At 46.5% G+C, this 25,362-nt stretch overlaps 1 protein-coding gene across 1 annotated transcript in view; it reads left to right on the forward strand.

Moving 5' to 3' along the window:
* The window catches only part of ndufa10 (NADH:ubiquinone oxidoreductase subunit A10), a 106,981-nt gene that overhangs the window by 54,438 nt on the left and 27,181 nt on the right, over positions 1-25,362 (forward strand). Inside the window, exons 6-8 of the mRNA XM_072480987.1 lie at positions 8,136-8,215; positions 14,997-15,051; positions 23,871-23,956. Of these exons, the coding sequence (XP_072337088.1) occupies positions 8,136-8,215; positions 14,997-15,051; positions 23,871-23,956 (221 nt within the window). The remainder of the gene's footprint in view (positions 1-8,135; positions 8,216-14,996; positions 15,052-23,870; positions 23,957-25,362) is intronic.

A 25,362-nucleotide genomic window follows, 5' to 3' on the forward strand; every position in this document is an offset into this window, starting at 1 on the left:
GGATCCATGCTGTTTGCTAGTTCAGTTTCTGAGGGGATCGCAGGATCCATGCTGTTTGCTAGTTCAGTTTCTGAGGCGATCGCAGGATCCATGCTGTTTGCTAGTTCAGTTTCTGAGACGATCGCAGGATTCATGCTGTTTGCTAGTTCAGTTTCTGAGGGGATCGCAGGATCCATGCTGTTTGCTAGTTCAGTTTCTGAGGCGATCGCAGGATCCATGCTGTTTGCTAGTTCAGTTTCTGAGGCGATCGCAGGATCCATGCTGTTTGCTAGTTCAGTTTCTGAGGGGATCGCAGGATCCATGCTGTTTGCTAGTTCAGTTTCTGAGGGGATCGCAGGATCCATGCTGTTTGCTAGTTCAGTTTCTGAGGGGATCGCAGGATCCATGCTGTTTGCTAGTTCAGTTTCTGAGGCGATCGCAGGATCCATGCTGTTTGCTAGTTCAGTTTCTGAGACGATCGCAGGATTCATGCTGTTTGCTAGTTCAGTTTCTGAGGGGATCGCAGGATCCATGCTGTTTGCTAGTTCAGTTTCTGAGGCGATCGCAGGATCCATGCTGTTTGCTAGTTCAGTTTCTGAGGGGACCGCAGGATCCATGCTGTTTGCTAGTTCAGTTTCTGAGGCGATCGCAGGATCCATGCTGTTTGCTAGTTCAGTTTCTGAGGCGATCGTAGGATCCATGCTGTTTGCTAGTTCAGTTTCTGAGAGGATCGCAGGATCCATGCTGTTTGCTAGTTCAGTTTCTGAGGCGATCGCAGGATCCATGCTGTTTGCTAGTTCAGTTTCTGAGGGGATCGCAGGGTCCATGTTGTTTGCTAGTTCAGTTTCTGAGGCGATCGCAGGATCCATGCTGTTTGCTAGTTCAGTTTCTGAGGCGATCGCAGGATCCATGCTGTTTGCTAGTTCAGTTTCTGAGGCGATCGCAGGATCCATGCTGTTTGCTAGTTCAGTTTCTGAGGCGATCGCAGGATCCATGCTGTTTGCTAGTTCAGTTTCTGAGGCGATCGCAGGATCCATGCTGTTTGCTAGTTCAGTTTCTGAGGGGACCGCAGGATCCATGCTGTTTGCTAGTTCAGTTTCTGAGGCGATCGCAGGATCCATGCTGTTTGCTAGTTCAGTTTCTGAGGGGACCGCAGGATCCATGCTGTTTGCTAGTTCAGTTTCTGAGGCGATCGCAGGATCCATGCTGTTTGCTAGTTCAGTTTCTGAGGCGATCGCAGGATCCATGCTGTTTGCTAGTTCAGTTTCTGAGGCGATCGCAGGATCCATGCTGTTTGCTAGTTCAGTTTCTGAGGCGATCGCAGGATCCATGCTGTTTGCTAGTTCAGTTTCTGAGGCGATCGCAGGATCCATGCTGTTTGCTAGTTCAGTTTCTGAGGGGACCGCAGGATCCATGCTGTTTGCTAGTTCAGTTTCTGAGGCGATCGCAGGATCCATGCTGTTTGCTAGTTCAGTTTCTGAGGGGACCGCAGGATCCATGCTGTTTGCTAGTTCAGTTTCTGAGGCGATCGCAGGATCCATGCTGTTTGCTAGTTCAGTTTCTGAGGCGATCGCAGGATCCATGCTGTTTGCTAGTTCAGTTTCTGAGGCGATCGCAGGATCCATGCTGTTTGCTAGTTCAGTTTCTGAGGCGATCGCAGGATCCATGCTGTTTGCTAGTTCAGTTTCTGAGGCGATCGCAGGATCCATGCTGTTTGCTAGTTCAGTTTCTGAGGCGATCGCAGGATCCATGCTGTTTGCTAGTTCAGTTTCTGAGGCGATCGCAGGATCCATGCTGTTTGCTAGTTCAGTTTCTGAGGCGATCGCAGGATCCATGCTGTTTGCTAGTTCAGTTTCTGAGGCGATCGCAGGATCCATGCTGTTTGTTAGTTCAGTTTCTGAGGGGATCGCAGGATCCATGCTGTTTGCTAGTTCAGTTTCTGAGGGGATCGCAGGATCCATGCTGTTTGCTAGTTCAGTTTCTGAGGGGACCGCAGGATCCATGCTGTTTGCTAGTTCAGTTTCTGAGGGGATCGCAGGATCCATGCTGTTTGCTAGTTCAGTTTCTGAGGCGATCGCAGGATCCATGCTGTTTGCTAGTTCAGTTTCTGAGGGGATCGCAGGGTCCATGTTGTTTGCTAGTTCAGTTTCTGAGGGGATCGCAGGGTCCATGTTGTTTGCTAGTTCAGTTTCTGAGGGGATCGCAGGATCCATGCTGTTTGCTAGTTCAGTTTCTGAGGCGATCGCAAGATCCATGCTGTTTGCTAGTTCAGTTTCTGAGGCGATCGCAGGATCCATGCTGTTTGCTAGTTCAGTTTCTGAGGCGATCGCAGGATCCATGCTGTTTGTTAGTTCAGTTTCTGAGGGGATCGCAGGATCCATGCTGTTTGCTAGTTCAGTTTCTGAGGGGATCGCAGGATCCATGCTGTTTGCTAGTTCAGTTTCTGAGGCGATCGCAGGATCCATGCTGTTTACTAGTTCAGTTTCTGAGGCGATCGCAGGATCCATGCTGTTTGCTAGTTCAGTTTCTGAGGCGATCGCAGGATCCATGCTGTTTGCTAGTTCAGTTTCTGAGGGGATCGCAGGATCCATGCTGTTTGCTAGTTCAGTTTCTGAGGCGATCGCAGGATCCATGCTGTTTGCTAGTTCAGTTTCTGAGGCGATCGCAGGATCCATGCTGTTTGCTAGTTCAGTTTCTGAGGGGATCGCAGGGTCCATGTTGTTAGCTAGTTCAGTTTCTGAGGCGATCGCAGGATCCATGCTGTTTGCTAGTTCAGTTTCTGAGGCGATCGCAGGATCCATGCTGTTTGCTAGTTCAGTTTCTGAGGCGATCGCAGGATCCATGTTGTTTGCTAGTTCAGTTTCTGAGGGGATCGCAGGATCCATGCTGTTTGCTAGTTCAGTTTCTGAGGGGATCGCAGGATCCATGCTGTTTGCTAGTTCAGTTTCTGAGGCGATCGCAGGATCCATGCTGTTTGCTAGTTCAGTTTCTGAGGGGACCGCAGGATCCATGCTGTTTGCTAGTTCAGTTTCTGAGGGGATCGCAGGATCCATGCTGTTTGCTAGTTCAGTTTCTGAGGCGATCGCAGGATCCATGCTGTTTGCTAGTTCAGTTTCTGAGGGGATCGCAGGATCCATGCTGTTTGCTAGTTCAGTTTCTGAGGGGATCGCAGGATCCATGCTGTTTGCTAGTTCAGTTTCTGAGGCGATCGCAGGATCCATGCTGTTTGCTAGTTCAGTTTCTGAGGGGATCGCAGGATCCATGCTGTTTGCTAGTTCAGTTTCTGAGGCGATCGCAGGATCCATGTTGTTTGCTAGTTCAGTTTCTGAGGGGATCGCAGGATCCATGCTGTTTGCTAGTTCAGTTTCTGAGGCGATCGCAGGATCCATGCTGTTTGCTAGTTCAGTTTCTGAGGGGATCGCAGGATCCATGCTGTTTGCTAGTTCAGTTTCTGAGGCGATCGCAGGGTCCATGCTGTTTGCTAGTTCAGTTTCTGAGGGGATCGCAGGATCCATGCTGTTTGCTAGTTCAGTTTCTGAGGCGATCGCAGGATCCATGCTGTTTGCTAGTTCAGTTTCTGAGGGGATCGCAGGGTCCATGTTGTTTGCTAGTTCAGTTTCTGAGGCGATCGCAGGATCCATGCTGTTTGCTAGTTCAGTTTCTGAGGGGATCGCAGGATCCATGCTGTTTACTAGTTCAGTTTCTGAGGCGATCGCAGGATCCATGCTGTTTGCTAGTTCAGTTTCTGAGGCGATCGCAGGATCCATGCTGTTTGCTAGTTCAGTTTCTGAGGGGATTGCAGGATCCATGCTGTTTGCTAGTTCAGTTTCTGAGGCGATCGCAGGATCCATGCTGTTTGCTAGTTCAGTTTCTGAGGGGATCGCAGGATCCATGTTGTTTGCTAGTTCAGTTTCTGAGGGGATCGCAGGATCCATGTTGTTTGCTAGTTCAGTTTCTGATGTTAAACAAACTGTAGTGGCAATGTTTGATCACCTCCATGCCAACGTGTATTGATTAATCTAACAGTATTAAAACATAATATCACCCATTTATGACTGACATATTAGTGTCGTGAGTCTCTGGAACTCTCTTCCTCAAAAGGCAGTGGAAGCAGAATCTTTGAATATTTTTAAGGCAGAGGTAGATAAATTCTCGATTAACAAGGGGTGAAAGGTTATCTGGGGTAGGTAAGAATATGTGGGGCTGAGGTTGCAAGCAGATCAGCCATGATCTTATTGAATAGTGGAGCAGGTTCGAGTGGCCTAGTTATAGTTCTTTTTAAATATTTTTGTTAAGAAAGGTTTTATCAAATATAACACCATCACAACCACATTCAAACAGCAATTACAATATTTCAAAACCAATCTCCTCCTCTCTCCCTCTTTCCCCCTCCGCCTCCCCCTCCCCCGCACATCTGATCGTGACCAGCTCCCTGAGGTGGGAAATGAAGGGCTGCCACCTCAGAACCTTTTCCATCGACCCTCTGAGTATAGACGTAATTATTTTCTGAGTGTAAGAACTCCGACAGGTCACTTAACCACGCCGGGGCACTGGGCAAGACCGAAGACTTCTATCCAAACAGCAGTCGCCTTCGGGCTATTCGCGAGGCAAAGGCCAGAGCATCTTCCTTCACCCCTGTCTGCAGCTCCGGTAAATCTGAAACCCCAAAGATAACCAGCAAAGGGCAAGGCTCCAACTCAACCCCGAGAATTCCTGAATTGGTGCTGAAGAATGAGATCCACAAACTCAGAACAAGACCAGAACATGCGTGAATGGTGCACAGGACCCTTAGAACACTGCTTGCACTTATCATCTACTTCCAAGAAGAACCCACTCATCCGTGCATCCAGATGTACCCTATGAGCCACTTTAAACTGAATCAGGCTGAACCTCGCGCATGAGGAGGTGAAGTTGACTCTGTGTAGAGCCTTGCTCTGCACCCCTCTCAAACACCTGGCCCAGCTCCCCCTCCCATTTCCTCTTAACACAGCTTTCTGGTTCTTGAAAGTGCGTTCGATACATTTCTCAATCTTTCCTTATTTCACTGCCTTCAGTCTCTTGCTGAAAAATTGCTATGAATGACACCCTTTTATTTACACTCTATCACACCATCCTCCCTTATTATCTCTGCTCCCTGATCCACCTTCATGACACTCCCTGCAGCACTGTAACGTTCATAACTCTCAATGGTATCTCCTGGCACCTCTCTCTCTGGGCTCTGGTCAGGTTCCCTTGGGCTCCCCTCCACTCCCAGCCTTCCTCGTCTGCACAATATCCCTCAGTGACAATGTGCCCAGATATCTGTTTTGCTTTTTCTGTTTGCTGGTAACATTTAGCTCTAACCTCCTGTTATCATATTCTGATCATGTTCATCTCCCACTAACATCCCTCCCAACCCCATGCCAGCCGCCAACACACTTGCATTTCAATCACCCTAATTGGCAATTCATTTAGCCTGACACCACCCAATGTGTCCTCTAAACCCGAGGTGAATTTTAAACCTGGTCATCACCAGCACCCTCTCTTTCTGCCTCTCCTGTCTGCTGTACAATAACTTCCATCACAGCTTTTAACCAAAGACTCCATTTCCTTCTGGCATCCTCCGTTCTATTCCATTATATAGCACTTTGATATAGTAAAATACCCCAAGAAGCTTTACAGGATTGCCATCAGACAAGATTTGACCCCGTCATCTTTGTTCCTGCCAATGCATTGAATTCTAAATCAGTTGATGACAATCAGTCCCATTGCACTCTTTCTGCCTCCATTATAATTCTGCCCCATCTCCATGTTGGATGGCAGAGCTCTCCAGTGTCTTGGCCCTGCCTTTCGGACTGCTCCCCACTGTGCTATCTCACTCCATTCTCTAAGTCTATCCCTTTGACCATGCCTTTGGACTCCCCTAATATTTGTTTTACCCTGTTAAAGGCAAGGTATAAATGCATGTTAGCTGGGCAGTTATGGTTGGTTATTTGCAGGCCACGGATTTATATCCTTCATTGCTTGACATTATACAGTCTAAACAACTCTTCATGGTACATCGCAAAAGACTCAGTGATGATACTTATTAAGTGAAACAGTTAGCACAGGGCTAAATCGCTGGCTTTGAAAGCAGACCAAGGCAGACCAGCAGCACGGCTCAATTCCCGTAACAGCCTCCCCGAACAGGCGCCGGAATGTGGTGACTAGGGGCTTTTCACAGTAACTTAATTGAAGCCTACTTGTGACAAGCGATTTTCATTTCATTTTCATTTCAAATAAACAGCTCCACCCTCTGTATTAACAGAACAGCTTAACTGCATCCATGAACTATTCTCTGTTGCTGCTTGTGGCAGGTGGATTAAGATTTGAACATGGTTTGCTTGGCATGGCTTGTTTTTTTAAGCTGCTATTTGTTGGCCAAAATGTAATGCATTGCAGCAGGCTTGGAACAGCTGTGTTGAATAAATTTGGTTTACTGGAACTTACAGGTAGATACTTGATGAGAACTAAGTGAGGCACATTTGGGGAAAAAAGTAGTGGGAGGTATTTAACATCCCATGAAGGACAATAAACCCTAACAAACATACCACTACTTCATAAATTTCTCCAGGTTTTTGGCACCAATAGTATTCGAAAGTAGCTTGCACCTAGACAATTAATGTCGCACACATTCAGCTCCCAACTTAGAAACATACCGATGTTCGTTCATGGTCGCTGGGTCTGAACCCTGGAACTCCCTCCCCAACAGCACTGTGGGTGTACGTACACCACATGGTCTGCAGCGGTTCAAAAGGGCTGCTCACCACTACCTTCTAGAGGGCAATTAGAGATGGATAATAATGCTGGCCCTGCCGGTGATGCCCACATCCCATGAGTGAATATATAAAAAAGTATTTTCCAATGAATGGACTAGACAACCTGCTCTCGTTGCAACAAATGGATTACTATGGAAAAGCTGGTGTACGATCAGTAAATGTAACAAACTGCAAGGAGCAGAAAAAACACTGAAGGCGTGCTTGGCATGAATCAGTGTAATCCAAATTGTTGTGCAGCTCTCCACTAACATAATCCAGAAGGTTGTGTTTAATTCTGTCCTGCGGCTGAGTGTGTCAGCCCCTAGCCAGATTGCCACATAGAGTGTCTAACAAGGAGTGTCACGTTCTGCAAAGTAGGTGGGTGGTCGGTGGATAGGAAGAAGGAAAAACCAGCCCATCAGGTGTTTCAAGATTCCTTTTGTCTTCAACCAGCAGCTGATTCTAAAGAAAATTTGAACTAATTCAGATTTTTATTTTTGAAAAGAGGCTCCCCAGCCTTTTGGACTTGGTTGTAGCTACAATCTGCCTTTAACAAATGGCCAAGAGGTGAAAATGTCTATTACATTTCCTCTCTATAGTCCCCTTCCTGAGGAAATTGAACTCTCTCACTCTCTGATACCAGCATCCTGCACCTTCCTGACTGGGAACACTTTGTGCTGCTATCCGGTGCCAATTCTTCTACGATACTGCTGATGACAGCATTAAGGATGTATAGGAAATCATGCCCTGGTCAAGACAAAAGGTAAGTTCAACTACTGAAAAGGACTTGGAATAAACAATAACATTTATCTTCCCATCTGATGGTGGGTATGTGAAGCAGTTTATATGAAGGAAGCATCGGTCAGTGCTCCCTTCAACTGCACAGTTCAACGAGGAAATGGCCACTCCCTTACAGTCAGTCGCTCATTAATGATAGTCCGTGCACAACCATGACCGTTTATAATAAGAAGTTTATAATACTACTGCCTTTTGAACTTTTGTTTGTTTTTACTGCTCTTATATACGGCTTAGTTAAATTATGTATCTGTACCCCCAGATTCTGCTCCTCCCGCCTTGATTTGGACACTTATGTTCCAGGGCTTCCTTATTCCTCTGAGTGAGAGGTATCACCTCCCATTTATCTTGAAGTTCATTCGCTAAGCACACAGCAGTTCTGCAGATTTATTCATGTGTTGGTGTATTTTGGTTTCTTGAGGAACAATTGAAATTACAGTGAGAGAATGATGGGCTCAATCGTCTCCCTTATTTGGCATCTGGCTGATTTTGTTCTCCTTTAATTGACTTCACAATTTTTTTAATGGCCTATAGAGTGGTATTATCGAGGTGCACCATCTAAATGAATTATCTGTTGCTTTCTAGACTTACGAACAGAACATTTCCTCAGCTTATCTACAACGCATCGAGGAGGTGTACAAGAAGTCTTTTCTTCCGGAGGTCGGGTAGGTGTGCCGAGAATCTTTTTTACTTTTTGTTGCGTGATGCAAATAAATTTTACACATCCGTGATATCATCGCACAATAGCCTTTCCAAAGAATTGACAGGACAAACAAGCTATTCGGCTCACTGGTTTATGCCGCTGTTTTAGTTTCACATGAGCCTCCTTCCTCCCCTCTTCATCTTTCCTATCATCTTATCCTTCTATTCATTTCTCCCTCTTATGGTTAGCTTGAATGCAAAGGCGATACCTTTCTACTACTACTCCGTTCTGGAGAGGTTCACATTCTCACCACTCTCTTGAGTTCCCCATTGGATTTATTAGGAACTGTCTTGGGTTCTGGTTCCTATTTCTGGTCTCGTCTGAAAGCGGTTACACCTCTATGCTTAAGCAATCAAATCCTTGCATAATCTTAAATGCCTCTGTCAGGTCACCCCTCTGACTTCTCTAGTCTAGAGAAAAGAGCCCCCGCCTGTTTAATCTTTCCTGATAGGTATAGTCTTTCAGCTGTGGTAATATTCTGGTAAATACTTCTTGCACCTTCTTCAGCATCTCGTATCCTTTTTTGTGATAGGGAGGCCAGAACTGTTCAAAGTGTTCCACAGCTGTGGCCTAACCAAAGTTCACTACGTGTTTAACATAATTTCTCTGACTTTCAATTCTTTCCTTCTAGAAATGAACCCGCAATGTTTGTTTGTTTTTGTTTCTAAAGGTATTCATCGCATCATTAAATTATGATTTGTGTATCTGTACCGCCCAGATTCTTCCGCTCCTCCTCTTGATTTAGACATTTTTATTTTCCATGAAGTATTTCACTTTGTTATTCCTCCCAGATTAAGGTATTAACGTGCATTTGTATTGGAGTTCATTTGCTAAACACACAGTAATTCTTCAGATTTATTCACGTCCTCCTGTCACAGTCTGCTCTCTATTAACTACACTGCTCAATTTTGTGTCACAAATTTGAAATTGTACATTGGATGTTCAAGTTTAAATTGTTTGTACGAATGATGAACAACCGTGGTCCCAATGCCAGTCCATGTGGAACTTTATTTCCCATCATTAGCCAATCCAAATAAATACCTTTAACCCCTACTTTCTGTTTTGTATTTTGTAGCAAGCTCACTCTCCATTCTCCTACTTGTCCCCTGACTCCACATATCTTAACTCAAGTGGAGTTCCTCTTTATCAATGAAAACAAATGGACTGTGCAGCCAATAGTGTCCGAGGATGCAGTTTGGTGTTTGTATAGGGAGGAGGAATTGTGTTTCCCCCATTCACACACCCTACCCAACCACTCTCAGCTTTGAAGCAGTGTCGGACATTGTTGCCATCCTGCCATCTGCATAAGATGATAGACTTCCAGCAAATCAAATCCTTTGGGGATGGGATAGATTTATATATTGATGGCTGAAGCAACCAATCTGTGAGAGGGAAGTCCTGGCTCAAGTGCTGAAGATGAGGTGGTTATGAGGCGTCATTATGTGTTGTTTTCGGTGCTGATGCCTGTTGCAAGGCCGCAGTAATCATTGGTGGTGCACACTGACACACAGGTGATGTCGCCATTTTCCTCTGTCATCGACTACTGTCTCCTGGATGCAAAAGTCGATGTTTAGGGCCTTCATGTCTCACTTGCAAGCATCCCCAAAGTGGGGCTTCGGATGTCCAACTGATCTTCTCGCTACCTGACCATCTAGGAAAATTAGCCTAGGTACAGTTTTGACTAAGGTCAGTTGACTTTCCCTGCTTTTTCAATTGAATAATACATGTGGCTCAACAACCAAAGAAACATGGGGTCAAATTCTCCCGAAACGGCGCGATGTCCGCCGACTGGCGCTCAAAACGGTGCCAATCAGACGGGCATCGCACCGCCCCAAAGGTGCGGAATGCTCCACATCTTTGGGGGCCGAGCCCCAACATTGAGGGGTTAGGCCGGCGCCGGAGGAATTTCCGCCCCGCCAGCTGGCGGAAACGGCCTTTGTTGCCCTTCCAGCTGGCGCGGAAATGACATCCCCGGGCGGCGCATGCGCGGGAGCATCAGCGGCTGCTGACAGTTTCTCACGCATGCGCAGTGGAGGGAGTCTCTTCCGCCTCTGCCATGGTGGAGACCGTGGCAGAGGCGGAAGGGAAAGAGTGCCCCCACGGCACAGGCTCACCCGCGGATCGGTGGGCCCCGATCGCGGGCCAGGCCACCGTGGGGGCACCCCCCGGCGCCAGATCGCCCCGCCCCCCCCCCCAGGACCGCGGAGCCCGTCCACGCCGCCTTGTCCCGCCGTTCAAAAGGTGGTTTAATCCACGCCGGCGGGACAGGCAATTTATCGGCTGGACTTCGGCACATCCGGGCCGGAGAATCGAGCGGGGGGTCCCGCCAACCGGCGCGGCCCGATTCCCGCCCCCGCCAAATATCCTGTGCCTGAGACTTCGGCAACCGGCGGGGGCGGGATTCACGCAAGCCCCCGGCGATTCTCCGACCCGGCGGGGGGTCGGAGAATGACGCCCATGTTTTCTCAAAGTAAATTACTAATCTTTTTTTATAAATGTTTTTATTGGTTTTCACATTTGTTTGTTACATGTTTCAGTTCCCCCTCCTCCCTTTCCTTTATGATGATCTGTGGCTCATCAGGCACCCCCTCCCCTTACCCACCCGCTCTTATTGCCTGTTGGCTGCAACAGGTCCTGGAAAAAGTTGGTGAATGGCTTCCACGTTTTGTGGAAGCCCTCTTCCAACCTCTGAATGGCGAATTTGATTTTCCCCAGTTGGACAAATTCCGATAGTTTCGACAGCCACTCTGCAGCTTTGGGTGGTGCTGTGATCATCAGGATTCTTTGGGAGGTGATTAGGGAGGCCAAGGCAAGGGCATCGGACACCTCTCCATAAAGAGTTCTGGCTGGTCTGATACCTCAAAGACTGCCACTTTCGGGCTTGGCTCCACTCTCATCCCCACAGCCTTAGACATTGCCGAAAGAAAGTTGTCCAGAACTCTACAAGTCTGGGGCATTCCCAAAACGTGTGGTTGGCTGGGCCTCCGTGGCACTGTTCACCTTTGTCCTCCACCTTCGAGAACAACCTGCTTGTTCAGGCCCTGGTTAGCTGTGTAAAATTACCAATCTGACCCCTTTCAAATGTGTTCCTGGTTTGTCAGTTTTAATATACGGTGCTTGTAAAATTGGATAGCTTTTGCTTAACCGAGGGTGAAAGCTGGCCTTTCCAGATACAGAAAGCCATTAAGATAGCATCAGTTATGTTTGTTTTTGTGACATTTGTAAAACATTGGGCAGGATACATCAAATAAATTTGCTCCTGTACCAAAGCCAAAAACACCAGATATTGATGCTTTTGTTCTGGAAAAAATGATGAGGATTTCATAAATGGAAACAGTAATATTTTATGTAGGCATTATACATTGCTGAGAGTGTGCACAGAAATGCAGGAACGCAGGAGAAGGACTGTTTTAAATAAAATCCACTGACCTTTGTTACGTAATTCGTAACATATTGGGTGGCTATGCTCGTAAGTTGCTGTTTAAGCCATGTTTGTCGGTACGTTTTGCCAAAGGAGTTTTCTTATGAACTGGGATTTGCATTGAACCATTTTTCCCAAAGCTCTTTTTTTAATGTGTTGTCAGCTCATAATTAATCTCATCTGTTGAGTAAAGTTTACACTATATTGTACTCTTACGGTGCACTTAGCCTCGTTACATTCAGTGAAATAAAAACGCTTGGTACATTATGGGTATTTGCCATCAGGGAGCGTTTCACTGAACTTTTTCAATTTGCAATTACACAGCACTTTTCATGTAAAAAGAATGGTCACAAATGACAGCTTGTATTTATATTGCATCTTTAACATAATATAATTTCTTAAGGCACTTCACTAGAGAGTTACGAACAGAATTAGACATCAAGCCACATAGGAAATGTTAGGGCAGATGATCAAGAGCTTGATCAAAGAGGTAGGTTTTTAAGGAGGGTCTTAATGGAGAAAAGAGAGGTGACAAAATTTAAGCGGAACTCCAGAATCCCAGGCATCTGAAGGCACGGCCACCACTGGTTGACAATTAAAAATGGGGATTCTCAAGGGACCAGAATTGGAGGAATGCAGACTGTTACGATGAAGTGCAAACTCTAATTGCAAGTGAGAGCAGCTGTTGCTAATTTGGGAAAAATTGGGGCATTAATAAGTATATATAAGAACTGGTTTTTACCTGTGTGGGGAAGAAGAGGGAGTCTGTGCCTGAGTTCTGTGAATAAATCTATGTTCATAGAATCATAGTATTTACAGTGCAGAAGGAGGCCACTCGGCCCATCATGTCTGCACCGGCCCTTGGAAAGAGCATTCCAGCTAAGCCCACACTTCTACCGTATCTCCGTAACCCAGTCACCCCACCCAACCTTTTGTTTGGACACTAAGGGCAATTTAGCATGGCCAATCCACCTAACCTTCACATCTTTGGACTGTGGGAGGAAACCGGAGTACCCGGAGGAAACCCACGCTCACACAGGGATAACCAGCAGACTCCACACAGACAGTGACCCAAACCAGGAATCGAATCTGGGACCCTGGCGGGTTGAGAAGCAATTGTGCTAACCACTGTGCTACCATGCTGTCCATATGTTAAGGAAAGACTGGCTCCAGATTCTTCCTTTACTCTGTAAATGAGCAGCGAGTTGTAACACCGGGATGTCGGAGGGTATGGGGCTAGAGGGGATTATAGAGACTGGGAAGGGGTGAGGTTATGGAGGGATGTGACAACCAGGAGGAAAATTTTAAATTTGAGGCAATTGCTTGACCGGGAGCCAATGTGGGTCAGTAGCGCAGGCATAACTGAGAAGGCACTGAACCAGAAAAGGGATGTAAACACAGGTTTGGTCAGTTATCAAAAACATTCTAAAGGTGTAGAGAGGAGGAAAAGGTTAGGGAGAATGCTCCGGAGAGTAAGACTTAGACAGTTGACGGACTTGCCTCTAGTAGTGGAGCGCAGGGATAAGCAATCGGCTGGGATTAGCGGAATGGTGCATTGAGCGAGTTGAGAGACTTGAGTTTCATAATATTGCAGTGTTATATTGGGTAGAAGATTTGGAGAGGGTTTATGGGCAATGGTCAGGAGTTTAATATAATGTTGGGATATGGGGGTCCCATTATAGATCAGTGAAACCGCGAATGACGAGCAACTGAATGAATGTTTACAGGATGAATACAGAATTTTGGACGAGTCTGTTTATGGGTTATTTGAGGAGAGGATGATATTTTTGAAAGGGAAATAGAACAGTACTTGAGGGGAGGGAAGCTAACGTGGAGGTAGCAAAGGAAATTCGGTGGTCACCCAATGCTCACCTGAACCTCCATTAACCTGAGTTCCTCTGTTCACACCCAACCTGCAACAAAAGTGCTCTTGTCATCCTAATTCTCGCTGTCCCACCTTGTCTCCTGTTCCACCAGCACCTCCAGTGTAAAATTCTCAACTGTCTGACCATATCCCTTCTGTCTTGGTCCTCTCTGACTTTTATCTCTTGCAGTTCTACAACTCTTCAGAAATTCCATGTTTTTAATACTCTTGTGCATTCTTGTCCATCTCTCACCCTTTACTCCGCGGTTGGCAATGTGCCTTCAACCATATAGGTGCTTAAGCTGTGGAATTCTCTCCTGAAACCTCTGATCCACTCCTTTACGTGCTCTCTCTCGCGTTCTCTCTCTCTCTCGGTGGGCAGCACGGTGGCGCAGTGGTCTGGCCCTGTTGCCTCACGGCGCCGAGGTCCCAGGTTCAATCCCGGCTCTGGGTGACTGTCCATGTGGAGATTGCACATTCTCCTCGTGTTAGCGTGGGTTTTGCCTCCACAAGCCAAAGATGTGTCGGGTAGGTGGATTGGACACGCTAAATTGTCCCTTAATTGGAAAAAATGAATTGGGAACTCTAAATTTATAAAAGACTGTACTGGTTACCTCTTCAAAGAATTCCAACAGATTTGTCAAGCATGATTTTCCAAAAGGGCAGCACGGTAACATTGTGGATAGCACAATTGCTTCACAGCTCCAGGGTCCCAGGTTCGATTCCGGTTTGGGTCACTGTCTGTGCGGAGTCTGCACATCCTCCCCGTGTGTGCGTGGGTTTCCTCCGGGTGCTCCGGTTTCCTCCCACAGTCCAAAGATGTGCAGGTTAGGTGGATTGGCCATGATAAATTGCCCTTAGTGTCCAAAATTGCCTTCAGTGTTGGGTGCGGTTGCTGGGTTATGGGGATAGGGTGGAGGTGTTGACCTTGGGTGGGGTGCTCTTTCCAAGAGCCGGTGCAAACTCGATGGGTCGAATGGCCTCCTTCTGCACTGTAAATTCTATGACAATGACACTCACTCTCTCTCTGCCCGGTTACTGGAGAATCCCGCCGGAGATCAATGGACTTCTCCATTGTTCGCGTCTTGCCCGTGGCTTTCTTGTGGTGGGCGAGGTGGAAGAATCCAGCTCTCCCTCGCACGCTCCCTCGCTTTCGCACTCTCTTTCTCTCGCGCGCTCTCTCTTCACACACACTCGCACATGCTATCTCTAAGACCTTCCTTAAAACTTAGTTCTTCAACCAAGCTCTTAGTTGCATCAAATAATTCCTTAATACCTGGTCTGTTGTTAATTTTTGTTTGATCACATTTCTGTGAAGCACCTAATGAATTTTGTTGTGTGTTATTCTCTGGAGAAGCTGCTCATATCTTTCTTGCAGTTTCATCTTATTTCCAAAATTTCCATCTCCATGACACTGGCTAGTCTGCACCATAATCTCTTCTGTTTTTTGTCTTGTAGTGAGACATCTGAAGTGTTGCAGTACGACACAATCCAAGTTCCTGACGCTGAGAAGGTATGAAGAGTTATAAGAGTTGTTAAATGTTCCTGCAAACTGCTTTGTCCATATTACCCAGCTGCTCAGAATTTTCTTCATTGATGTGTTCACCCATCCTGTTGCTCTCTCTTGCAGAATATGTTTCTGTGCGATGGTGGACAGGAAGAGGTTACACTTGCAGCAGCATTCATATTTGTGACTTAAGTCCCAGGCAGAAATGTGTTGTCCTTCCTCCTTTACCACCATGGGCAAGACTGCTTCCTAGGATCCCTTTTCCCCTCTCCCTGTGACTCCTGGATCCTTCCCCACTGCCTCCTGAAATTGAAATCGGAACACCTGAGGAGAATGTGACTGCTTCACTGAAATGGGTTTAATGACCACCAGCTCACCTCTTCTGGAATATTCCGCTGATTTTACTCAGTGTTTCGTTATTATCTCAGTGAAGGTCCTCCATTTACACCTCGCCTTTTAACCAAAAAGATCAGATAAAATTAACAAATTTCTGTTTCTGGCACCTGCCATCCTCTTTTTAAAAAAAAAAAAAAAAAAAAAAAAATTTTTAGAGTACCCAATTATTTTTTTCCGGGCAATTTAATGTGGCCAATCCACCTACCCTGCACATCTTTGGGTTGTGGGGGTGAAACCCACGCAGACACTGGGAGAATGTGCAAACTCCAGTGATCCAGAGCCGGGTTTCGAACCCGGGTCCTCGGCGCCGCAGTCCCAATGCTAACCACTGCGCTGCTGTCCTCTTTAACCATTTCCAGCTAATCAATATTCAGGCATCTTGTAATAATCTAAAACTGCAACTGTTCGAGACTGGATCACCACCATTTTTGGGAGACCAAAAATGTTTTAGTTTGCATCAATATCATATTTTTGATTCTGTTTTGTACCTGTGGCGAATTCAAACGTAGCTGAAATTAATATTCTCGCATTTAATCAGGTTTAGGACTGAGTTGAGGAGGAACTTCTTCACCCAAAGGTGGTCACGAATCTGTGGAATTCCCTGCCAGGTGAAGCAGTTGAGGCTATCTCGTTGAATATTTTTAAGGCAAAAGATTTTTGAACAGAAAAGGAATTAAGGGTTATGAGCAGGCGGGCAAGTGGAGCTGAGTCCATAAAATGTTCAGCCATGATCTTATTGAATGGCGGAGCTCGAGGGGCCAGATCATAAAATCATAGAATTTACAGTTCAGCAGGAGGCTATTTCTGCAATTTACAGTGCAGAAGGAGGCCAGTGGGGCAGCACGGTAGCACAGTGGTTAGCATGGTAGCTTCACGGTGCCAGGGTCCCAGATTGGATTGGATTGTTTATTGTCACGTGTACCGAGGTACAGTGAAAAGTATTTTTCTGCGAGCAGCTCAACAGATCATTAAGTACATGAAAAGAAAAGGAAATAAAAGAAAATACATAATAGGGCAACACAACATATACAATGTAACTACATAAGCATCGGCATCGGATGAAGCATACAGGGTGTAGTGTTAACGAGGTCAGTCCATAAGAGGGTCACTGGTAACAGTGGGGAAGAAGCTGTTTTTGAGTCTGTTCGTGCGTGTTCTCAGACTTCTGTATGTCCTGCCCGATGGAAGAAGTTGGCAGAGTGAGTAAGCCAGGTGGGAGGGGTATTTGATTATGCTGCCCGCTTTCCCCAGACAGTGGGAGGTGTAGATGGAGTCAATGGATGGGAGGCAGGTTTGTGTGATGGACTGGGCTGTGTTCACGACTCTGGAGTTTCTTGCGGTCCTGGGCTGAGCAGTTGCCATACCAGGCTGTGATGCAGCCAGATAGGATGCTTTCTATGGTGCATCTTTAAAAGTTGGTAAGAGTTAATGTGGACATGCCGAATTTCCTTAGTTTCCTGAGGAAGTATAGGCACTGTTGTGCTTTCTTGGTGGTAGCGCCGATGTGGGTGGACCAGGACAGATTTTTGGTAATGTGCGCCCCCAAGGAATTTGAAACTGCTAACCATCTCCACCTCAGCCACATTGATGCTGACAGGGGTGTGCACTTTGTCTCCTGAAGTCAGTGACCAGCTCTTTAGTTTTGCTGACATTGAGGGAGGAATTGTTGTCGCAGCACTATTCCACTAGGTTTTCATTCACCCTCCTGTATTCTGACTCGTCGTTATTCGCGATCTGGCCCACTATGGTCATATCGTCAGCAAACCTGTAGATGGAGTTGGAACCAAATTTTGCCACGCAGTCATGTGTGTACAGGAAGTAGAGTAGGGGGCTAAGTACGCAGCCTTGCGGGGCCCCAGTATTGAGGACTATTGTGGAGGAAGTGTTGTTGTTTATTCTTACTGATTGTAGTCTGTGGGTCAGTAAGTTGAGGATCCAGTTGCAGAGTGAGGAGCCAAGTCCTGGGTTTTGGAGCTTTGATATGAACTTAGCTGGGATTATGGCGTTGAAGGTGGAGCTGTAGTCAATAAATAGGAGTCTGATGTAGGAGTCTCTGTTGTCAAGATGCTCTGGGGATGAGTGTAGGTCCAGGGAAATGGTGTCTGCTGTGGACCGGTTGCGACGGTATGCGAATTGCAATGGATCAAGGCGTTCTGGGAGTATGGAGGTGATGGACTTCGTGACCAACTTTTCGAAGCACTTCATTACGACTGAAGTCAGGGCCACCGGACGGTAGTCGTTGAGGCACATTGCCTGGTTCTTCATCAGCACTGGTATGATGGTGGTCTTCTTGAAGCAGGTGGGGATCTCGGAGTGGAGTAGGGACAGGTTAAAGATGTCTGTGAACACATCTGCCAGTTGGTCCGCACAGGCTCTTGAGTGCAACCAGGTACCCCGTCCGGGCCCGGCTTCGATTCCCGGCTTGCGTCACTGTCTGTGCGGAGTCTGCACGTTCTCCCCGTGTCTGCGTGGGTTTCCTCCGGGTGCTCTGGTTTCCTCCCACAGTCCAAAGATATGCGGATTAGGTGGTTTGGCCATGCTAAATTGCCCTTAGTATCCAAAAAAAAAGGTTATGTGGGGTTACAGGGATAGGGTGGAGATGTGGGGTGCTCTTTCCAAGGGCCAGTACACACTCGATGAGCCGAATGGCCTCCTTCTGCACTGTAAATTCTATGATTCGGCCCATCGAGCCTGCACTGGCCATTGGAAAGATCACCCCACACCTCCACCCGATCCCCGTAACCTAGTAATCCCACCTAACCTCAATTTTGGACAGTAAGGGCAATTTAGCATGGCCAATCCACCTAACCTGCACATCTTTGGACTGTGGGCGGAAACCCACGCAGACATTGCGAGGCGGACCCGGGGGGGAGAGCAAGGGGACATGGGGCGGTTTCTGGACGAGCTGGAATTTCCCCGGGTGGAGGAATCAAAGAGGCAGGTGTTGGAGGAGCCCCTGGGGCTGAGGGAGGTGCTGGATAGTATCAGGGGTATGAAGTGGGGAAAGGCCCCTGGGTCGGATGGGCACCCGGTGGAATTTTGTAAGGAATGCGTGACGGACCTGGCACCACATCTGTTGGGGGCGTTTAATGAAGCACTGGAGAAGAGGGAGTTGCCGGAGACAATGACGCAGGCAGTAATCACACTAATTCCGAAAAAGGGGATGGACCCGGTGGAATGTGGGTCGTATAAACCCATATCACTACTGAACACTGATGTGAAAGTATTGGCTAAGTTGTTGGCGGGGAGAATGGAGGACTGTAACTTGGGGGTGGTTGCGGAAGATCAAACTAGCTTTGTGAAGGGCAGGCAGCTTGCGAGTAATATAAGACGGCTGTTGAATGTGGTGATGAATCCATCGGGGGCTCTGGTACGGGAGGTGGTGGTGTCCATGGACGCGGAGAAGGCGTTTGATCGGGTGGAGTGGTGGTACTTGTTCGAAGGTTTTGGGAAGGTTTACATTTGGGTTTGAGCTGAGATTTGTGGCATGGGTGCGGTTGCTGTATGTGGCACCAAGGGCGAGGGCGAATGATATGAACTCACAAAGCTTTGACTTACACAGGGGTACGAGGCAGGGGTGCCCACGGTCGCCGTTGCTGTTTGCGCTGGCTATAGAGCCGTTGGCGGTGATTCTCTGGGTCGGCGGAGTGGCAAGGGATTATGAGGGGGACAGAGGAAGCACGGTATCGCTCTATGCTGATCACCTCTTGCTGCATGTTTCTGATCCGTTGGAGAGTATGGGAAGGATTATGGGCCTGCTGGGGAGGTTTGGAGGGTTTTCGGGATACAAGCTGAATGCGGGGAAAAGTGAGGTATTCCTGGTAAATGAGCTGGCATAGCGGGCTAATCAAGGGGGGATGCCATTTACGGTAGCGAGGGATAGGTTTAGGTAATTGGGGATTCAGGTAGCGAGGGAATGGACGTGGCTCCATAAGTGGAACTTGATGAAGCTGGTGGGGGAGGCTAGGAAGGATCTTAGGAGGTGGAATACCCAGCACTTAATGTAGGCGGGGAGGGTCCAAGTAGTGAAAATGAATATTCTGCTCAGGTTCTTGTTTATCTTTCAGGCTCTCCCGATCTTTATATCAAAGGCCTTTTTTCGGAAAGTGGACACGATCATCTCTGACTTTGTATGGGCGGGGAAGGTGCCGAGGGCGGGGAGGACCCTGCGATAAAGGCAGAGGCAGCAGGAAGATTTGGCTTTGCTGAACTTGCTTCATTATTATTGGACGGCAAGTGTGGACAAGGTGCGGCGGTGGTGGGAAGGCGAAGGGGTAGAGTGGGTTAGGATGGAGGAGCTAAGGGAGAGGGTAGAGCTGCGAGGGGGAGTGAGTTCAGGTGTCTGCAGATAAGGGACTTTGCGCGAAAGATCTGGAGGGGTTTCCCTAGGTTGCCAGATACACCCTGCTGGAGCGACTGCTTCTTCCGGATGTGGAAAGTCTGGGAAGAATTGGGATATATACAGTGGCTCGGGGAGCAGGAAGGTGAAGATCAAGGAGAAATGGGAACATCAGTTGGGAGGGGAGAGCAATTGGGGAGTATGGAGTGAGGCACTGCGAAGGGAAAACGGGACCTTCTCTTGTGCAAGGATGAGCCTGATGCAGTTTGAGGTGGTGCACAGGGTGCATATGACTCGGGCGAGAATGAGTGGGTTCTTTCAGGGGGGAGCAGATGAGTGTGAGAGGTGGGGCCAGCGAATCATGCGCACATGTTTTGGGGTTGTGAAAAATTGGGAAGATTCTGGGCGGGAGTATTCGCGGTCTTAGCCAGGATAGTGGAGGAGGAGGTGGACCTGGACCCTTTGGTGGCAATATTTGGGGTCTCAGAGAAGCCGGAGCTCCTGGAGAAGAGGAAGGCCGATGTTGTGGCGAATTTTGCAGGAGTGGCGGTCAGCAAGGGCGATAGCGGCATGGTTGGGTGACCTGTACGACTTCCTACGGTTGGAGCAGGTAAGGTACAAGTTAAGGGACTCAACAGGGGAGTTTGAGAAAAGGTGGGGTATGTTTGTGACCGTGTTTGAGGAGCTGTTCGTCGGTGAGAAATATGTTTCCCGGTGTGTTTATTGGCTGTAACCTGCTTTGATACATGTTTATAATAAAATACAATTTTTAATAAAGCAGCAGATTCCCTTCCCTAAAGAACATTAGTGGACCAGATGGTTTCATGGTCATAATTACTTTGAACTGCAGATTTTTTATTGAATTCGAACCTGGGTTCCCAGAACCTGGATTCCTAGTCCAGTGTCAATACCACTACGCCACTGTCTCCTCTGTTCTGCCTGAGAATGCGGTGGATGCAGATTCATTTCAGGCTTGCAAAAGGGAATTGGATAATTGTTTGAGGAGAAAGAATTTGCAAGGCTGTAGGAAAAGGGCAGGGGGTGTGTCTCAGGCGGTAGCTCTTGCAGAACCGGCACAGACACAATGTATTGAAAGGTCTCCCTCTGTGTTGTAACCATTCTATGATCCTGTGAAATGAAGCTGCCAACTTTTCCCTCAGTTTTGGTCAATTTTAGGTGGCAAGTCCCAGAACTAGGCTATGAACAGCCAAACATATTTTGTGTCCAACCTTTACAGTGAAGGGAGAAATCTGCAGGATTTGAATCCAGGTTTTAGGGACACCACCTGTGCAGATTTCTCAGTGATGTGCTCAGTGATATACATCATTGATGTATATAACCATCACCCCACCCCACACTCTTTTTCACGTTTCCCCCCCCCCCCCCCCCCCAAAAAATAATAATTCTGTTGATTTTGGAAGTAATTGTTCTGAAATTTGCCAACTCCATTATTAAAAGCATATGGTCACAATGTGTGGATATAGTGTTAACTGTCTAATTGATACAGCTGTCTAATGGTGTAGTTATAGCTATTCTATCATTTAATTATAGGTGTTGGATTGGATGGAGTTACTCATCATGTAGTTACCCCCGTGTGCGAATCCCCTATCAAAAGTCCAAGCTTGCGTGTTAAATACAATGTCGGTGTCATAGTTTCCATTCGGAATCTAGAGTGCTGACAGATCCACTTTTAAGCAGAGCCAAGCCATGAATTGCGTGATCTCTAATGCTTTACTTCAGTGTCTGTACTTAGCAGCCAGCTCGGATGTCATCTGCAAGCTGTTAGTGAACATTTTCCTTTCTCCTCCCATCAACTCGGCCACTTAAAGATTCGTGGACCACCATGGCAGTTCAATATTTGTGCGCACTGAGTTATAAAATAGGAATTTCCTTTCCAATTTGAATGTAGAAGAAGCTAGATTTTAACATTAAGGCAGGTGAGCCTTAAAAATATTTTAATTTATGATTAATACACTGATATTAAACTTTGTGTTTGCAAACTTAAACTGCTCTAGTGTTGAAGGGCATCTCTCTCTCTTTTTGCTCAATGTATGGTTAGTCTGTTAGTCTCTGCAATGCTAATCAGTGGCGATAACCTGTTGAAGAGAAGCTTGTAATGTTCAAGCAGCATGCTTTATTCTTTGGCTGTTAAATGGAATCTGCAGGTTAACTGTTGTTGCTCCCTGTAATATATTAGCTGGCTACATAAGAACCATACGAAATAAAAGCAAGAATAGACCATATGATCTCTCCAGTCTGTCTGCTATTCAGTAAGATCATGGATGATATTCTACATCAACTGCATCTTGTACTATCCCTTAATATCCTTCATATCCAAATAAAGGAATGTCTTCGGTCTTGAATATATTCAGTGACTGAACATCCATAGCTCGCTGGGGTAGAGAATTTCACAGGTTTACTACTCCCTGAATGAAGATGTTTCTGCTTATCTCACTCCAAGATGGCTGACCCCTTATTCTGAGACTGTGGGCCCATGCTGTAGACACTCCATCCAGCTCAAACTATTTCATTCCCAGAAGAATTTGATGTGTCAATGAAATCACCTCTTGCCCTTCTAAATGGTAGGAAGGGTGAGCCCTGTTCTACTCCCTTGGCAGCATGGTGGTTAGCACTGCTGCCTTACAGAGCCAGGGATATGGATTCAATTCCGACCTTCGGTGACCATGTAGTGTTTGCACATTTGCCCGTGTGTGCGTGGGTTTCCTCTGGGTTCTCCGGTTTCCTCCCACAGGCCAAAGATGTGCAGGTTAGGTGGATTGGCCATGCTAAATTGCCCCTTAGTGTCCGATCATGTGCAAGTTAGGTAGGGTTACGGGGATAGGGCTAGATGGGGTGCTCTTTCAGAGGGTCAATGCAGACTCGATGGATCAAATAGCCTCCTTCTGCACTGTCGGGACTCTGGTACTCAATCTCCCTTACCCCAAGAGTTAATTTATTGTTCATCCCGTCTAAGGCAGGTATATGTTTCCTTAAATGAGGAGACCAAAACTGTACACAGTTCTCCAGACCCCTATAAATAAGTTATTAACTTACTAAGTTACTTTACTTTAATCGCTTGGTGATATTGGATTCATAAAGTACAGAAGTCTCATTATAATGGTGATCCACAGATCTGAGCCATAACACCTTTACTAAACGAGTGACTTTTTTTAAGATGGCTGGTTGGGTTTGCTCAGATCTTTCAGTGTTATCCTTGTTCCTTTATTGAGCAATGTGCAGGTGAGAAATTTAATCTGATTTGAAGCACTGTCTCAGACTGGGTCTTGAGTTCAGCTGTGACACACTTTGACCATTTGTCCTTCCTCCAGTGGCATCCTAGCCACTGTACAGAAGAAAGGAAAAGGCTTGCCTTTATGTAGCACCTATTACATCCTCTAGACACCTCAAAGTGCTTTATGCCAATGGCTTGTGAGTTGACGCCACCGTTGTGTGGTAGACATTTACACATAGTAAGATCCCACAAGCTGCAATGTAATGTATAGTCAAGAGATTTGTTTTTGTGCGGTTTAATGAGTGGTCAGAACACCAGCGTGAATTTTGCTAATTGCTCCACCGTTGGTGGCTGTACTGTCAGATCCTTGATTCCTTGGCTCAGGAATTCCGTCTCTAAACCCATCCACCGTTCGGGCAGCACGGTGGCACCCTGGTTAGCATTGTGGCCTCTTGGCGCCGAGGTCCCAGGTTCGATCCCGGCTCTGGGTCACTGTCCTTGTGGAGTGTGCACGTTCTCCCTGTGTTTGCGTGGGTTTCGCCCCCACAACCCAAAGATGTGCAGGCTCGGTGGATTGGCCACGTTAAATTGCCCCTTAATAAAAAAAAACTATCCACCGTTCTCTTTTTAAGACTCCCTTTAAAACCTATCTTTGAAACCACTCCTGTGGAGCATCTTTAGACATTTTGCCACCTTTGAGGTGCAAGTTATTGTTGGGATAACACTGCTACCTTGGAGCAGGCCATTTAGTGTATGTGTTCATGCCAGTAAATGTACCCTGATCAAACCTCCCCATCTCTTCCCAGTAGAAAAATAAACTTTGATATGCAGTCTCTGACCAAACTACTGTAATTACAGGTTGCTGAGGACTTTGGGCTCTTGAAATGGGACAAAGGACCGTGGCTGGAACAAAGTGACGTTTCCTTCCATTTACTCAGGCTGCTGTGAGTATATGGGTCGCACTTAATTATTGGATAATACTTTCGGAATAAGTTGTCTAAACTGTGAAGTTAACCTCAAGACCAGTACAAAGATGTAGATAAAATCAAATGACTGAAAGAAAATTCAATAAAAATGCAGCAAATGTACAACAAGCCTGTCAGCATCTGTAAAGAGAAAGACAGGTTCCTGTTTGTTGAAATCCTAGCCAAGAGTATACACCTGAGATATTAACCCTGTCTTTTCTCTGCATAGTTACTGATGTTATGCATTTACAGATTTTTGTGCTTTGATGTAGATGCTCAGGTTCCAGTCATGTGTTATGGACACTGGCCTGCTAGATGCACTGTATACTTTTGCAACAGCCTCTTGACATTCTGTTGTGGGAGTGCTGTAAAGCTTGTGTTCAGTGTATGAGGGGTGCTGGTATGCTTGCCGCTGCCGTTCAGTTGGAATTGACAGTCCCACAAGTGGTCATGTTATCCGGTGCGGTGAAGATCAGGCTAATGCGAGCATGGCTCTTATCCTGCTACGTAGGCTGTCTGCTGGAGGATGTTATCGTAAGAGATTTTTGAGGTGTAACTAGCAGGGTCAATGAAAGGAAACTGGTGGATATAGTTTGTTTGGATTTACAAAGGCATTTGGTTAGGTGCCATGTGATTATTTTTCTGCACAGCGTAAAGGTTTATGGGTTTGGGGTTAATATATTAGCAAGTATAAAGAACAAATAAGGCAGCATTTTTGTGTAGAAAGTGAGTTAATGTTCAATGTTGATAAGCTTTCATCAGAATACCTGATACTAGTGATGGACAGTCACTGTTATAATGTAGGCAACACAGAAGCCACTTTCTGCACAGTTAAACAGCAATGTAATTCTGACCAGGTTTATTTTTTGTGTTATTGATTGAGGGATGAATGCCAAATGACAGGGAACACCCCCACCCCGCTCTTCTTCAAAATAGAGTCTCGTTCTTCAAAATAGTGTCTCAGGATCTTTTACAACAACCTGAGGAAAAAGACATGGCCTCAGTGAGTCACCTTGGTGACCTTTTCTGTGTTGAATGTTATGATGCTTGGTGCATTGTGGCTGAGGCAAACCCGTTAAATCAGCCTGCCTTTCCCTGTCTGTCTTTTCATATATTTTTATATTCCAGTCATTACTGTCCCTCTGTTCTGCATGAAGGAAATTTATTTTTGCTATATGCTTAGGGGGAGTATTGTTCCTCGCTCAGCCTGTCTGAGAGCAGGCTGCCATTGTCAAAGCATCAGCAGCAGGCTGCTTTGCTTCTTTTGGTTTGGGAATGGTCCAAGGCACTCCAAAAAATGTCGATATAAAAGAAAATCAGCAAAGTGCCCTTTAGAAACTAGTAAATCCAGCACAACATAAATGTCAGTCTGGTATTCTTTGTTG

This window comes from Scyliorhinus torazame, chromosome 2 (genome assembly GCF_047496885.1).
Source record: "Scyliorhinus torazame isolate Kashiwa2021f chromosome 2, sScyTor2.1, whole genome shotgun sequence".
Taxonomy (NCBI): domain Eukaryota; kingdom Metazoa; phylum Chordata; class Chondrichthyes; order Carcharhiniformes; family Scyliorhinidae; genus Scyliorhinus; species Scyliorhinus torazame.